Source organism: Syngnathoides biaculeatus, chromosome 19, assembly GCF_019802595.1.
Source record: "Syngnathoides biaculeatus isolate LvHL_M chromosome 19, ASM1980259v1, whole genome shotgun sequence".
NCBI lineage: Eukaryota > Metazoa > Chordata > Actinopteri > Syngnathiformes > Syngnathidae > Syngnathoides > Syngnathoides biaculeatus.
Window position 1 is genome coordinate 9,801,850 of NC_084658.1, and position 16,271 is coordinate 9,818,120.

The 16,271-nt window shown below is 42.2% G+C and overlaps 1 protein-coding gene across 2 annotated transcripts in view; it reads right to left on the reverse strand.

The window, feature by feature from the left end:
• prkdc (protein kinase, DNA-activated, catalytic subunit) overlaps window positions 1-16,271 on the reverse strand; it is a 39,292-nt gene that overhangs the window by 11,304 nt on the left and 11,717 nt on the right. Inside the window, exons 30-63 of one of the 2 annotated variants that reach the window (XM_061805189.1) lie at window positions 15,172-15,305; window positions 14,797-15,027; window positions 14,424-14,650; window positions 14,130-14,338; window positions 13,760-13,883; window positions 13,533-13,676; window positions 13,254-13,430; window positions 12,660-12,848; window positions 12,352-12,456; window positions 11,803-11,970; window positions 11,442-11,569; window positions 10,984-11,191; window positions 10,695-10,873; window positions 10,424-10,592; window positions 10,266-10,331; window positions 10,111-10,174; window positions 7,914-8,062; window positions 7,706-7,843; window positions 7,511-7,630; window positions 6,982-7,125; window positions 6,733-6,884; window positions 6,515-6,646; window positions 6,084-6,195; window positions 5,818-5,942; window positions 5,574-5,723; window positions 5,245-5,418; window positions 5,001-5,099; window positions 4,137-4,347; window positions 3,892-4,066; window positions 3,595-3,795; window positions 3,363-3,475; window positions 1,508-1,639; window positions 1,254-1,433; window positions 718-926 (exon numbers count right to left, since the gene is read on the reverse strand). In XM_061805189.1, coding sequence (XP_061661173.1) covers window positions 718-926; window positions 1,254-1,433; window positions 1,508-1,639; window positions 3,363-3,475; window positions 3,595-3,795; window positions 3,892-4,066; window positions 4,137-4,347; window positions 5,001-5,099; window positions 5,245-5,418; window positions 5,574-5,723; window positions 5,818-5,942; window positions 6,084-6,195; window positions 6,515-6,646; window positions 6,733-6,884; window positions 6,982-7,125; window positions 7,511-7,630; window positions 7,706-7,843; window positions 7,914-8,062; window positions 10,111-10,174; window positions 10,266-10,331; window positions 10,424-10,592; window positions 10,695-10,873; window positions 10,984-11,191; window positions 11,442-11,569; window positions 11,803-11,970; window positions 12,352-12,456; window positions 12,660-12,848; window positions 13,254-13,430; window positions 13,533-13,676; window positions 13,760-13,883; window positions 14,130-14,338; window positions 14,424-14,650; window positions 14,797-15,027; window positions 15,172-15,305 — 5,238 coding nt within the window. Of the gene's footprint in view, window positions 1-717; window positions 927-1,253; window positions 1,434-1,507; window positions 1,640-3,362; window positions 3,476-3,594; window positions 3,796-3,891; window positions 4,067-4,136; window positions 4,348-5,000; window positions 5,100-5,244; window positions 5,419-5,573; window positions 5,724-5,817; window positions 5,943-6,083; window positions 6,196-6,514; window positions 6,647-6,732; window positions 6,885-6,981; window positions 7,126-7,510; window positions 7,631-7,705; window positions 7,847-7,913; window positions 8,063-10,110; window positions 10,175-10,265; window positions 10,332-10,423; window positions 10,593-10,694; window positions 10,874-10,983; window positions 11,192-11,441; window positions 11,570-11,802; window positions 11,971-12,351; window positions 12,457-12,659; window positions 12,849-13,253; window positions 13,431-13,532; window positions 13,677-13,759; window positions 13,884-14,129; window positions 14,339-14,423; window positions 14,651-14,796; window positions 15,028-15,171; window positions 15,306-16,271 lie in introns of both variants that reach the window. The other variant, XM_061805188.1, reaches the window with a different exon arrangement.

Sequence of the window (16,271 nt, forward strand, 5' to 3'; positions counted from 1 at the left end):
TTTTTTTTTTTTACAAAAAGTAAGACCCAAAAACATTAACCCGTAAGTTGAGTTAACGAAACAAAACAAAAATGCAGAAGTACTAATAGAAGAGAGCATTATTAAAGTTCACAAGAAAAAAGCAATGCAAAACTATCAACTGACTTGCCCCCCTTTTCACAAAGTTACTTGTTTCTGACGTCTTTTAAGCACTGAGAATTTTGAGTGCTCTGCTGCATTTGGCTTTACTGGGGTGATGAAGTTCTACGAAATTATGGATTTCGTTCCATTTGGCACAGATAGCTTTGATGTCAGCACTTGGGACATCCTTCTTGCCTTCAGCCTCATCTGACGACATCTCCTCCTCCAACATTGTTTTCTGCTCCTCCTGAAGGTGCAGGAGTTCTTCGGTAGTGAGCTTCCAACTTGCCTTCTTTGGAGCCATGATGGGGGTTAATATTCCACAATCGGAAGAAAAAAAAAAAAAACAGTCCCTACCGGAACACGTCTGGGTACAGAGGTTGTGATATACAGAATAATAAAGCGGGTCGTGGGTGGGTCATGCTGGTTGCGCTGCGCGCGTTATGTTATTTCCGGGTTTTGTCGGGGTTGTTCGAGTACCGATTTTTGTTCGAAAACAGAGGCAAAAAAAAATCTCAAAATTTTCGTTTGAGAACGGACGGGAACGTTCGAGAACTGAGGCTGTACTGTCTAATGCTCAAGTCAAGTAGTGATTACCTTGCAAGGTGGACCCATTTTATAGTATCTGGGGGGATTTCTTTTCGTCCCCGTGACCTTTTGGTCGGAGGTTCATCCTGGATGTCACAGTGCAGCAGGCCTTCTTCCAATAACAGGACGCCCGACGGCTGCTGGAGACTCGCGAGGCTCGTGGAGCTGACGAGTGCTGGATCGATATGCAGCAAGTCTTTATGCTGGTAGCACATGTCCTTACGGGGGAAAAAAAATATTTGTAGAGTTATGTTTTATGAATAAGAATGTTTCCCTTTTGAATATTTCTGTGGAAGTTGATGCAAGTTAATACAAATGTGCTTTCAAAGCTTGTTTGGTCTCAGGAAAAATAAGGCAATTTCGGAAGAGGAAAATGAACAAATGCTGCTTTTAAGTCATATGATTTTTGTATAATAGAGAAAACTGACTATTGGAAATCAGATTTATATGAAGAATAACTATTTTAAGGCTATATTGCCCATCCCTACATGTAACCTAGTCTCAACGTAAAGGTTTTATGTACTTAAAGAGTACCAGAAGCATACCTGCACACAGGCTACAAACGGTGGGAAGCAGAGCGTACTCTTGCCAAGGAATTTGTTCATGGTGCATCGAAGGCCTTCTTTAATTTCCATTGCTTGTTGCCTGGGTTTCTGGGTTTCCATTTCTTCGAGGATGCCAGTAAACAGTGAACTGAACAGCTGTTTGGCCAGAATTGGATCTCTCTAAGAGGGAGGGGAGAAGGCCATTATTTCAGACATTCAAATATTTAGAAGCCACACCATGCTGGAAGGGTCACCTGTGCAACAGCCTGAAGGGGGGCAATAATGTTACTGTATGGGATTTGGACATCCGGAAAGTCTCCCACTCTGTAGTTGCGATACAGTGTCACCTGGGCCTCTTTTCGCAGTCTGTGATCCGCTTTTTGCTCCTATAGACCACAGAGAAGCACTGAACATTGAGGAACATTGAAAAGTATCCGAGTATCGAGTATCCGAGACGACGTTCGCTAATCGCATGCTAATTATTAAACAGTAATTGCAATACAGTTTGGCTGGGTTGTAAATCATCACCAGAGTACGATATCACGTTGCTGCTGATGTTATATCATGGATGGAGCGTTTGTGGAAAAATTGATCACTTACACAAACCAATATAATAAATCTGTGTCCATGGGGAATGTCATGGAAAATAGAGCAATGTGTATGTGGATCAAAATAAATGCCTTTTGGATACAACATAAGCGGTATTTTTTAATTGACCCCTCCGTGGATATTGCGCAATCCGCGTCACTGACCAATCAGAGGCCAGAGATCTGCATAGACCAAAGCCCGTTTTTGCTCCCGCCATTTTCTCTGACAACATTGAATGGTCCAGTATAGGTTTAGTTAGCGTTTTATCTCGTATTTGGGTTATTTAACAAAAAATATGGTTAAGAGGTGTAGTCACGGACTTTGTAACAGTGACGACAGGTATCCTGAAAGGCTAGTTGGTGGAGTTCGATTCGTACCCTTTCCAAAACCGAAGACCCAGTACGAAAAATGCCTTCGATGGATCAAACTTTGTGGAAGACCGCATCATCAACTAAATCCATCTAATATCAACCGGAACACATATGTTTGCACGAAAGTATGCCCTATATTTGATTTTCAATAGATGTCTCGTATAAATGAATTCAAAGTTCTTCGCGAGCATAACACTGCTGCGTGTGAACGATTGACACAGTTATTCTTTGTTGAGCGATATTTAGCGATGATCGGACTGCACAAACGTATTGATTTCTTGCTGGCTCGCGACCAGAAGCTTAACCAGACTGTGTTTGCACCTGGATATGCCCTAAATTTGATTTTTAATACACGTCTCGTATAAATGAATGAGACGTTCTCCGCTAGCATAACACTGCTACGTGTGAACGATTGACACACTTATTCTTTGTTGAGCGATATTTAGCGATGATCGGACTGCACAAACGTATTGATTTCTTGCTGGCTCGCGGCCAGAAGCTTAACCAGACTGTGTTTGCACCTGGATATGCCCTAAATTAGATTTTTAATACACGTCTCGTATAAATGAATGAGACGTTCTCCGCTAGCATAACACTGCTACGTGTGAACGATTGACACACTTATTCTTTGTTGAGCGATATTTAGCGATGATCGGACTGCACAAACGTATTGATTTCTTGCTGGCTCGCGGCCGAAGCTTAACCAGACTGTGTTTGCGCGAGGATATGCCCTAAATTTGATTTTTAATACAAGTCTCGTATAAATGAATGAGACGTTCTCCGCTAGCATAACATTGCTACGTGTGAATGATTGAATGAAATCAGAAGCATGGCGTCTCTCTCAGTTAAGAATGTATTGTATTGTATTTGCCATTTTTACTGTTTGTCTTACGTGAGCGCACGTGGCGTGACATCACTTCAGGGGGCGTGGTTAAGTGCCCTGTACGGAGGGGTCAATTGTTCGTAATTCTGGTTGTCTAGTTTACCTATGTACGAATTTGAGAATGAATCAACCACTAAATGTAGTAGGTAGTAGAACTTATTTTATAGTATGCAATTGTGCATCTACCATACTTAATTAAATTATAAATATGTTGTTGTACATCATATACGATGCATTGTGTTTTCCAAAACTTTGGGCATTTATTACCTTCAGTCGCTTTTGTTTCTGGACTTCCTTCTGCGCAAAAATCAGGCTTTCCTCCTGGTCCTTGAGAAATCTGCGTCTCAACTGAAGGATTTTTTGACGTTTCTCATTCTCCGCTGTTGACGACAGAACACAATTCCCGACATTTCTCATTGCCCTCCTGGGGTCATTTGAAAGTTGAGAGAACGCATTTAAAACACTGATCCTGCAGACCTAACGGACATAGGTCACGGACCTTTTACATGACTGTCCACCTCGTCTGTTACCGCAGTGAGGCGCCCTTGTCCAAAGCCTTCTCCTACAGGTCGTCTTGCTGTACTTTTCCTCGCCGCGTTCTTTTCAAACACCAGCAAGGAGGACAACGACTCAGACACGGAATACTCTGCAAATGTGTCCACACTGCTGCCAGTGAGCCAATTATATGCCGTGTGTCGACCTGTCGGAAGTCATTGAAAAAAGACCCAAAATTTGTCTCGATTATCATGTAGTAAGTACACAAAATACTTTTTGGATAGTGATTAATTAGGAATACCAGGTATTTGGGTTTGGGTAAACTGAAGTGAGGTCTGAGTAGCTCGAAGCTTCCCCTTCATGGGTCCCGGTTGGGACAGTGCCAAGCTTTGAGGGCCTTGAGAACTTTGCGTTTCAACAAACATTGGAGTCATGACCGTATTCCTCAAGCGCCAGTTGGAATCAATCAAATAATCCTAGTGAGCGGAAGAAGAACAGTTCTAAGATCAGTCCAAAACAGGTCAACCCTGCGACTACAAAACCAACCTGGAAGGTGCACTCCGAGAGAGGATACTCAAATATATTTCTCTTGAAGTCAGGACTCTGACTCGTCATTTCCAACAAGAGATTGGTTGCCAGGCTTAAGAAGCACCTCTCGATTTGACAGGTGTACAATGAATGAAGCACTGTCAACATTCGCTCCAGAGTCGAGATTGGAAGGCGCTTCTCCTGACTCCAGAAATTACGAACATACAACCTGAAAGGAAGGACAGCAGATGGGGATGGTTGTCAAAACAAAAGCATGTTTAACAGAGTCAACATTTTGAGTAGTTGTCATTGTTGATGATGTGCAGAGCGAATTCAGCCCACCTTGGGAGAGGTCCGTCTTTCAGTAATTTCCGGACTATAAGGCACGACATTTTTCATGCTCTTTAACCGTGCGACTTTTCCGGTGATGCCGCTAATTTGTTCATTTTTTTTCTAACGACTTCATGGGGGCACTCGAGTTGAAAAGGTAAGAGTGAGACCGGTGGAATATCTGTGCCGAGGAAGTGACTTTTACCGGTATGTTTTTTTTTTTTAACCGGCCCTGTTAGCGCAGCGCTAGTTTTAGCGCTGGGCTAGTGTGTTGCTGCCGTTTTACTGCCGTGTCTCTGACTTTTACTGGTATGTTATTTTTTTTTTTTTTACCAGCCCTGTTCGTCCTACCGTGTTGTTGCTATGTTAAGCTAAGCTAAGGTATTAAAACTTTGAAAAAGCTTTCTGTGTAATGCCTTTCTTTGTAAATACCTCATGTTTTAATGTGGGCACTTCCGGCTTTTACACAGATGCGGCTTATGTAAGTACCAAATGGCATTTACTTTACAAATAACCTGGTGCGATCTGCAGGCCGGAAATTACGATACTTACTGTAGACCTTGGTTTTCTTCAGAAAACCCTTGAAGTAGTGTCTCTTTAGCTGCATTCAAAACTTCCAGTGAGGTGGTGTCTGTCATGCTCTCTGGATCACTAGAAAAGACAACAACAGTCAAGTGGTCAAAACACCCCAAAACTAAATTAATAGTAAAGTCAAGCAATTTCTTTTCTGTTATTCATTAAAAAAAAAAAAAAAAACAATAACTCTAGTGGAGGTAGATGTAGTAATGCTGCATACCTGTAGTTGTCCTGGATCCACATGAGGATGTCATACATTCTCTCTCGGCACACTGGCGAAGGGTGGGAAATGAACGATGTCACCGCTCCAAGGAACTCCTGAAGCTCAGGCGGTGTCAGGCGAGCAAGAATTTTGTGGATGATTTCAAGACACACTCTCTGGATCGCTTCATCTCTTAATGCACGTAAAGCACACATAAAAAAAACAAATAAATCACGTGTCAGAATCTGAATCATCCAAGTAGACAACTGCACTCGCAAAAAATTTTGGTCAGTCAGTGTTTGGATGAAATTTTAGGCCAAACCTAAAATGCGAAAAAAAAACCTTACCGATGAGCCATCATCTGAATGAATCCTGTGGTCTTGAGCTGCAAAAAAATATCTGGAATGGCATCAGCTCGACTCAACACGCACTCCAAACAGTTCAACTTCAATAAGCCGTGCATCTTTGGCAGCTGGTAGAAGACAAGATTGACAAACCTGCGAGAGCCAAAGAGGAAAGTGTGGAGCAACTGGAACTAGCTAACCGAACTGTACAGACATTTTGACCGATATGTACAGAGGAAACGCTCACCTATCCATAAAACGTGGAAAGTGCTTTGACACTTTGTTCACACAAATAACGAATTTATCATTCATTTCTTTTTTCTTCAGGCTTGTTATCTGACTCGCAGCGAGATTGAGAAGTTCTTGATGATGCTATGGGAATCATTTGGAAAGGTTAGAACTATATCTCCCTGCTTTTGTAACATAAATAAAGCTTCATTATATGAATGAACTTATTCATCACACGGTCTTTCAATTATAACAGTAATAACGAAAGCGGGGAGAATTGCATACGTTTTCATTGTCAGTCATGTTCTTCAGGATGAGTCCAATAATTTCAGCAGCAGCCGAGTAGACATCTTTGTACTTTACAAACGTGAGGTTGTTGGTGAGGGACTTGATGTACCTATGAAGACATGCAGCATGATAGAAGTAGAAAATTAGGAACAGGAATCTTTACTGTGTGTTGACGAATTGTGCTGCTGCGTACTGCGCGCTGACTGAGCACAGCAAAGCGGAAACATAAACCGGTGATAAAATTAGTTACAAAGCAAACTTGTTGTCATCTTCCGGAAAAAAAAAGCATTTGAATGCATTTTTCAGGAGTTATTCATAATGCCTTATAAGTAAGACATTGGTGTAATTACATTATTACTATGACTGAGGTGATTCATTTCTACATTGGACAAAGAGACCCTTGCCATGTTCATTCCACACGGGTTTACCTGTCATACTGAATTCCACAGGAGGCATCATACGCTGGGAGATTGTTGGCCAGGACAATTGCAAGCAATTGAAGTCCAACAGAGTTGTCTTTACTTTCCGGGTCTGTGCTGCAGAAGCGTTCATATATCAGACTAAAAAGACATTAAGTGAGAATACCAGTTAGTGGGCAAATGAGAAAATATTGATATAGAATATAAATCTTTTAAGGACTACCTACCTGTGAGGTACAAACAGACAGTCTTTCCAGCATTCGACCAGAGTGCGAATGATCTCCAGATTGTGGCGAAACACAGATCTTCTTGGGTTAAAGCTATGCTTCATAAGAAACTCAAACAACCGATTGGCGAGCACTTCATCCCTGACATTGCCCTGTGAATGGAAAATATGGTTACAAATGCCAAAACATTCTTCATAAAAAGTACATTATCCATAGAATATTTCAGCTGTGAATATGAAAATACACAACCTTGGGTCTCGCTAAGCTTGTCCAAGACAACACCGTGACCACAATATCCACAACCATAAAATGGATGCCCTCCCCTCCATTGCTTCCAGATACGACGAGCTGCAGGAGTGGGCCCAGCCAGTGCTTGGCATACGGTCGAAAGACCTACAGATAAATATAAAAATAATAGCTTTATTTGACCAATGAATGCTCACACATTGGAATGTTCAATCGGTTTTGCAACTTTTTCAACAACTTTCTGCTCTCTAACTACGATCCAAACAGAGTCCACTCCCACCCGCAAATTCAATTTCAATTTCAAAGGACGTCCACTTCTATGCCTTTCTGTGACTCTTCCACTCTCTCTGAAACCTGCTGATGACACCAGAAGCTCAGTGGCCATTTCACGTTCAGAACATCCGGCTGGGCCATTTTGGTCTTGATTAGCAACATAAGTTAGTAAAATTATGCAAATATTTATATAGCATATACCAGAATGAAGGAGTCACGGACATGTCAAAGGAGGAATATAGTCAAATAACATATTAACCTCCTCTGTGTTGATGATAAGTTTGGAAATGAAGAGTCTGATATTGAGTGGTGTTGCTGGATTCATCAGTTTTCCATGTAGAAATTTCATCCATGGAGGAAGCTCACTGGGCACATTTCCCTATTTCATCAAAAATGGGAAAGTATTTAAAAAAACAACGGCAACAGTGTTTCCAAATACATTTGGCTTCTCAACCTGTTCAACTTTCGGAGTTATGTTGTTCCTTTGCATGTGACCAATGAGAACTGTCATGGTCGCCATGCATTCATGCTGATTTAGCTCGTCCATTTCCAGGTCCATTGTCGCATCTGGGGAATAAGATGCTTCCTCTGTCTGCTGGATGTATAATAACCAGCTCATGTAAAGGACGCAGGACAACAAAACATGGTAATATTCAGCTCACCACTTTTGCTGCAGGCCGTCTCAATCCTTCAGGTCTCTGGGAGCTGTAGGAAAAGCTTTGAACTCCGGTTGAGAAGTCAAACTGACTCATCTCCTCGCTCAGACTGCTGTCAGCCATGTAGGACTGGGAGGACAAATATACTGGCGCCTCTTTAGACACCACACAAAAGTCTTTTGCGTTACACAGAAAGGCAAAGTGGAACTAATGTTACATGTTATGGCACATAAGTCACCGCAAAGTACTTTAAGGTAATTTCCGGCCTACAAGCTGCGACTTTTTCCCACACGCTTTCAACCCTCCGGTTTATGCGGTGATGCAACAGGGTTCATACTCAGTCGGACCCAAAAAATTTAAGGGCTTTTTAGGGCCATTCTTAGGGGCTGACACGGAAAAAATTTAGGGCCGACACGAAAAATTTAGGGCCATCGTGGGAAATCAAGAGTAAGGAAAAAAGACTCACCCAATGAAGCCATCGGCTGTTCTTGGTTCATCAAAGGTTCCAGTACCTCAGTACCTGTTACAGTGATCACCTGTCGCCCCTTGTGGTAGTTCTCATTGATATGACCATTGTCAAGGTCTTCACATAACAGTATACAGAAAAACTGATTCTAACTACAATTGCAACTATATACACAAATGTCTTCTACTGATGTCTGTCTCAGCACCCCTACGAGTCTAGCTCCTTGAGCCTACCCAGTGCCTCCTCTATTTGCTGCTGCAGAGGTGCCAAAGAGGCTCTCTTGTCCTTTGCTCTGCCTCTGAGTGCATTGGGCTCGGTGATAAACCTCAGCTTCCTCTTTTCTTCTGCCTGCTCACACAGCCTGTCAGCCTTCTCAATAAGCATAGATATGTCAGTCTCTATTCTGGCTTTTTTGGCTTTGAGGCAGTAGAGATGAAAAGTGGGCAGCGATGCCAAATGTAGCCAGGTACGAAGTCTTCCTTTCCCCACAGTGGTAGTTTTTAGCAATGTCACTGTCTGGGAACATGACTGCAAACACTTTGGAATTATTTTCACAAGATTTGTAACTGTAATGGCTCCAGATCACTTTTAAAGTCCACACGATCTCTGCCTTTAACGAGTCCGCCTTCGTGTATTGAACTACGTTCATAGAGTCTGACTTCTGGCTGGTTGAAGTCGATGGCTGGACAACTGTAGGTGCGCATGCACTGCTAGTACCACTGCCTGAAGTTGATGCTTCACTATTTTTATATTTTAGAAACAGATTCATACCAACGGAAGATGAGAGAGTCTTCGCCAAATCAGCGTGTCTCCTTTTTTTCCGGTGCGACTCCAGCGCTTTGACGCCCATCTTACCAAGCTGGTAGCACTGCTTGCACAGATGGCAGTAAAACATGTGCCGATCTTTTTCATCTCAACGAACCCAGCTTCCAAGCTCCTTACTTTCAACCCAAGCATCTTGAAAAATGTACTTCCCCATGATACGAGTTGGATCGATGAAAGACGTAACGAAGACGAAGTGAAATGCCGAGTCACGGAAACGAACAATGGAATATCAACGACAAGATGGCGACTCGTTGTCAACACGGTGACTTCCGTTGACAATTTCCGGCTGTTTTAGACGCCAGACGGATCGCTATTTTTTTTTTAAATAAAAGATTTTTTTTTTTTCAGGAGAATTTTGGCGGTAGAGGTCCTCCCTTTGATTTTTTATCATTTAAGGCCTTTTTAGGGGCTTGACCGATTTTAAGGACTTTTAGGAGCCCCTAAATGCACCTCGGAAAATTTAGGGTTTTTTAGGGACTTTTAGGGACGCGTGCGAACCCTGTGCAACTAATTTGTGCATTTTTTCTAACGGCCGTAAGGGAATACTCGAGGAGAAAAGGTAAGAATGAATATATGTGCCGAGGAAGTGACTTCTACCGGCGCTGCGCAAGCGTGTTGCTGCTGTGTTACTGGCATGTCTCAGTGATATTAACTGGTAAGTTTTATTTTAACCAGCCCTGTTAGCGTTAGCGCGGCGCTAGCGTTAAACTGCATATGTGTACCGTTTTTCTTTGGAAATATTTATATTTGAATGTGAGTTTCAATGTGGGCACTCACACAGCTGCGGCGTACGCATGTACCAAATGGTATTACATTTATAAATGTACTCGGTTAGGCTTATAACCTGCTGCGCTCTGTTACGGTAAACATTTCAGTAATAAACATAGTTGGGTGCAGGTTAAAATAATGTACCTCCGTTCTCCTCGCTTGCTTCTTTTCGAATCATAGTATATTTCTTCTTTCTCTCGAGAGGGACCTGTACCAAGAGGACATTAAGGATGGGGAAAAAATGTTGCCTGATAGTATTTCTCTAATCTGAAAAAAAATAAACTGTTAACGTACGGTACCTCAATGACAACAGGGAAGTTGTAGGTCCTTTCAATGTCAATGATATTTTCCAAAATGAACTGGTTCTGTGCAAGTTTAAAAACAGGAGACAACATCTTAACTCATTTGTGACACACAAATGACAACGACGGGGTCGATTTATGCAGTTTGCCCACACCTTTTCTGGTTTGTCACTAAAGAGGAAGCCACAATAGAATTTGGGCTCACTGAAGCTGCAGCTGATGGCAGCGATGGCGCAGTTGTACGCAGCACAGTGGTACTGCCTCCTCAGCTCCAGGAGCTGAGTCTCTCCGGCCATATTCTCTGTGAACGTTTCAAAACAGGACCTGTACGAAGAAGTGAATAGCTTCCTCTTCATCATGAAGTCGTGAGATACTAGTAAAAATAATTAAATAAATACATGCATATCTAGGAGGGAGTGGTCCTACTTGAGCAATTTCTTTGACAGCTCATTTCCTTCAGTTTTGTCTGCACCACAATAGGCCGAATTGATGCGCGATTCCTTAGAATAAACTTCCTCTTTGGGAAGCCGAGAATACAGGAGTTCCATCAACTTAAAGCAGCCATTCTTCTTCAACAACTGGATCTCAAATGTTGATACACTTGTCTGGAAAAAAAAAACAGGGATACCGTACACATGAGTGTTACCCAGATCGCGATAAAACTAGACTTGGGCAATGACAGCATGATGAAAGAAGAAATACGCCACACTCAAACCTTGGTGAAGCGACTGAGAAGCAAAGCCATGATGCCTGCAACGTTGGCCACAAAGAACTCAGTGAGCGTCTTGGTGCTACAGTGAGAGACGAGAGGGAGCAGAACCCGCTCCATCATGGCCTGAAGCACGCTGCTGCTTGGCACATCACCCTGCTGGATCACTCCATATATCGTACACAGCAGCTGGAACTGCTGGTCACTACTTGGTCTGCTCACAGAATAATGCAACATGGAAGACATAAAAAAACAACAACAGGTGACAAGTCGGCTTACGGGGGAACACTAACATTTCACTAAATCAAACAATAACCTTTTTACAGGTCACAGATTTCAATAAACATTTAACTTAATCCTCCCGGTGTGCTTTGTACCATAAACTATTTCCTAAAGATGGCTCTTTGACCACTAATATTATTGACATTTGTCCTAAATTAATACAGGGAATCATCTCTACTGACCGTTTAGCAATTCTTTGGAAGCACGTTTGAAATTGCTCCTCCATGATGTGCTTTCTGTCTCGACACAGAATCCCGGCCAACAGCTTGAGCAGAAGTGGGCTCTGAGAATGCTCAAGGGCGTCCAGCAACTAAGACAGAAATGATTTTCATTCCCAGTGCCAGAAAAACACATTACACATTACCTTCCTAGAAAAGAAAAAAAAGTTTTGAATGTGGATTTCAAAATGTCACCTCACTCTGCTATACTGTCCAGTGTAAATTTGGAAGATGTAATAAAGGTTGTATTTGTGTGTTATTATATGCACATCTTTTTTTTTTATGTGTTTATCTTTGGATATGTTCTAAATCCACCAACACTCACCTTTCTAATACAGTCCATGTAGTTGTTGCGGTGAAGGGACCCCTTTGCAAATTCGTCAGATTGCATAGGAAAGTGGGACGCCACCATGGATTCAAGCGCTTTCTGCAACTCAGCCATTGGTTCCTCTGGGACAGTTGTAAAGAAAGGCAACACCAGCAGGGCTTGACTCTGGACAGATGAAGGAAAATGGTAAAATCACAGAAAAGCAGAAAATATCACAACAAATGAGAGTAATGGATAGAGGCTCTGTTTCCAACATACAGAACCGTTCATTACCATTCCATAATGGAACAATAAATCAGTAGCATCATATGTTACGGCAAATAGGTTAAAACCACAGTGGAATTAGGACAATTGTCATTTCTGTGCGACAATGAGCGTTAATTACGAACAATACAACTGAATAAGATATAGCTGGTTTAGCCCAACAATGAGAATCATTTTACATTCAGACTTGGAAATGTATGTGAGATCATTTTTGTCACTGGAACTCATTCCAAAAGCCCATATGAACTGCACCGCAAGGCTTTAATCTGCAAACATTTGTACCTTGAGATTCAGTGGTAGATTTTTGTCGACCAGCAGCATGGTAAAAGTCGAAAAAACCTGTTTGAATCCTTCATGGTTGACATTGGAACACACAGATGAGTCAAGCTGAAAGGGTTGGAAAATAGCACACAGAAAAAAAACATCAGAATTCAGAATCTTGATCTGTTTGACAACATAATTGTCAACAGAAATACGACAGTAAACAATTTTTTCTGATTAACAGTTAAGAGTGTTAAGAGTGAGGGTGCCCCATAAACACAACATCAGCAGCTTGTTTGGAAAAGAAGAAAAAAATTGCATCAGAATACCTGCAGGAGTTTAGAGAGTAACAAGAGAGTGGCAGTTTTACTCTCTGCATTGGAAGCGTGTCCACCCCACCAGGACTGGAGCCTTGTCCACCCTCGGAGCACCTCCTCCACCAGCTGTTTTCCCTGAGTTTTCCGAAAAGAACGCTCTCGAAAACTGTGGTCCAGCATGCCATTCAGCAGCGTGCTGACCTGCGATAATCATGAAAAGCAGAAAGATTTATCAGACGTCTACCGATTGGTAGATACTTTTACAGTCATTGAATCAGCATTACCACATTACTGCTACCCTTTTTTTTTTTTGCTCACTGACTTTCCGTACTTGTGTTTTTATACCCCACATATATATTCTGTTGTAGTTTGTTATTGTACTAGAATGGATTCCACTACCAGAGACAAATTCTTGGTGTGTTTTGCTATAATGTGCTAATAAAGAGGATTCTAATTCTGAGGTACATACAGTAACAGGCTCCAAGAGAAATTTATTGACAGGTGGTACTGGCGTGAGGTTTTGAGGTTGGGGACGGCCAAAAACAACTTTGCACAATGTAGGCCGTCACGTGGCACAAGAGGGGAAAGGAGACTGAAACTATTCACCATTGTGGGGTTGAGAGAGGAGGCCATCAAGAGACGAGGCACAGTAGCATTCATGTTTCGAACCAGCTCAGTGTTGATGGCCGTCGGGAAGAGGTTGTAGAAGTACTCGGCATGAGAGAAGCTCAAAAAGCTCTGGCAGTGACTTCCACTCAGGAGTATGTCCAGGAGTTGCTCACCCTGCACGGAAATGTACGAGAGTGGAAGGTAGGAAAACAATCACCAGCCAGCAGTGGGTTTTGGTGGTAATCAAATTTTGTCTTAAAAGAACATGGCACTGACCATTTGACTGAGAGAAAAAGCAAGCTCAAGCAGGCCCTCTGCTAGCTTCTTGGTATTTATATCCAAGGACGGCAGTGACTTCCTGTCACCAGGTACTACACAGTTATACACTGTCATGAGAAGTGATTTGGCAGGATCTGCATCCTTTATTACAAATACCACCGGAAAAAATATGGTTAATATGTAGTCATTGAGCATTGATTATAAAACCAAGAAAGGTTAAATACTTCGGTCTCCAGAATGGAGTGGAGGAAGCCAGCTTTGTGAATCTGCTTACAAGAAGACAGAACCATTTCCAACTGGCCATTATGTCCAGACTGGTAGAGGTCTACAGCACATAGCGCGTCAACACTGAGTAGTAACAAAAAACATCATTGTAGACATTTCTGCTCCTTTATTTTATGCAGACATTTATCATACTGGGCAAATGGTTTTCCCTTGTATTAATAAAATCTATGTGAAAGCAAAATGTTTTTGTTTGGATTCTACCAGGGCATAAAGGTATTGATAGATTCTTCAAATACATCTCCAGTGAAGGTACCATCAAGATATTTGCTCTGGAGTTGACTGGCAAAGACAAAAACGTAATCCAAATACCTTTTTCGTGAAATTCTTTTCTTCAAGCTACATTCCAGACGGGCACGGTATGGTGAGGCCAGCAAGGCCTTGAGGAGAGGAATACATACTCCGGGTAGGTTCTTTATGATATCCACATCGGCCATGTTGAAACCCACAGAGGATGGCTCGCACACCACCATAGCAGTCAGCTCAAAAAATATGGAGGTGAAAATATCTTGTTCCAGAAGCTGTCAACGGTGAAGAAAGATAGTTTGAATGAGAACAAAGAAAGCGGTGGTTACATAAAGGCTTTCATGCTTAAAAATCTCTCACCTTGCAAAAGTCCTGGCCCCCTTTGACGAGGACCATAGTGGTAAATTCCAGCAGACGAACAATGATTGTACATTTGCTGTAGTTGTACTGGTCCACTTCGATTGGAGTGAAGTGAGAGCTCCTCTGGCCATGTTGGAAGAGGTTCTGTGCTGCAGCCAGCTCTTGGGTGGCAAGCTCAGTCAAAAAGAAATGTACAGCTTGCAGAAAACTCGATTGTTCCCTGGAATCTTGGGAAGGAAACAAATGACTTTTTGATTTCAGCACAAGGTCAACATCAAACAAGTTCAGAACTAAAATGGAACTTATAAAGCCTTTTAGGACTAAAATTCATCAACATTTTACACATTTATTACTGGTGACTAATAGAACTTACTCAGCATGTGATTTGGATTAATTATATGCAGGCTAATGAAAGTGTTGTAGCAGTCGAGGGCAGCCAGCAAAACATCCATCCACTGCAGGGTGGCCCGGATACTGAAAGGGCCCGTCAAGTTCCTGAGAGTCGGTTGGGAGAGTAGACCTCCACCTTCAAACTTTGCAACCAGGAAACCCATACCACGATCATTCAGCACACCCTGGAGCCATTGTGGTGGAGATTTATTTCCTAAATTTACACCAAACACACGGAAAAGTCCGTTTAAAATATTCCGCTGTGGCAATATTGATGGTAATAATTATTGTTACCCGTGACCCCAATGAGGACAAGTGGTTCAGAAAATGGATGGATGGATAATTATTGTTATCTCACCTGGGAGGAGAGGCACAAACTCATAGAAGAGCTCCAAGCATTTGTGGCGACACTCTGTCTGAGGGCGACCACACTGTTCCAGAAGCCAGAAAACCATATCTGACAGGCACACCTTTTCCTCAGCTGGAAAGCCCCTAAAAGAGGACACAGCGGAGATTGTGGGGGTAGAAGAATGACGATGCAAATATCCATCCATCCATTCATCTTCTGTTATTCTAGGCTCGGGTCAAATGGGCAGCACCCAAAGTAGGGACACCCTCACTTCCCTATCCCTAGCCACTTCTTACAGTGGGATCCTGAGGTATTCCCGAAGCCGTAGAGAAAAAAAAATCCCCTCCCATGAGTAATGGGGCCTTCCCCAGGTTGGACATGCCACGAATACCACACTCCAGAGGCATCAAGGAGGCATCCTAAACAGATACTCGAGCCACCTCATCTGGCTCTCCTCTGAGGCCTTCACAGATGACCGAGCTTCTCACTCTTTTTCTAAGCACAGCCAAAACCAACGTTCCCTTTAATTTTTGGGGTGTCTAAGCAAACATGCTAAGCCCGTGAGCACCCCCTTTGACCACTGTGAGCAACATCAGGAGTATGCACTGTGGTCAGATCGGTGTTATCCATTCAAGTTACATACCTCATTAAAACATTCAGATTGCAGCATTTACATTACATCAGAAAATTTTAAGAACAATTTTATTTGTGTTTTTGCAAACTTGCAATGAAAATGTCAAACAAAAACATATATTGCTAACCAAACCAAGACAACTATGAACTGTAAATTTGAAATGTCGCTTCCAACTTTGTTTCATTTATTAATTTTAAACCCACGATATCCCTGTCTGCTTTTCTCAGTGTAAAACTGAATTATTGCTTGCAGAATATCTTTAGCAATGCATGTTGAAATCTGAATGATGCTACCAAACAGTTTTAAGGTTAATGTTATGTTGCCTCCTATATTTAAACTACAGAATTAGCTTTTTGTGCACTGTATTGTCTGTGCTTTTCATCGATCAGGCTGTGCCAAGGGGGAATTTTAACATTATACACCATCTCTTCCTGTACTTTCTACTTTGGCTTCAGGCCAGACCTTTTTTTACTCA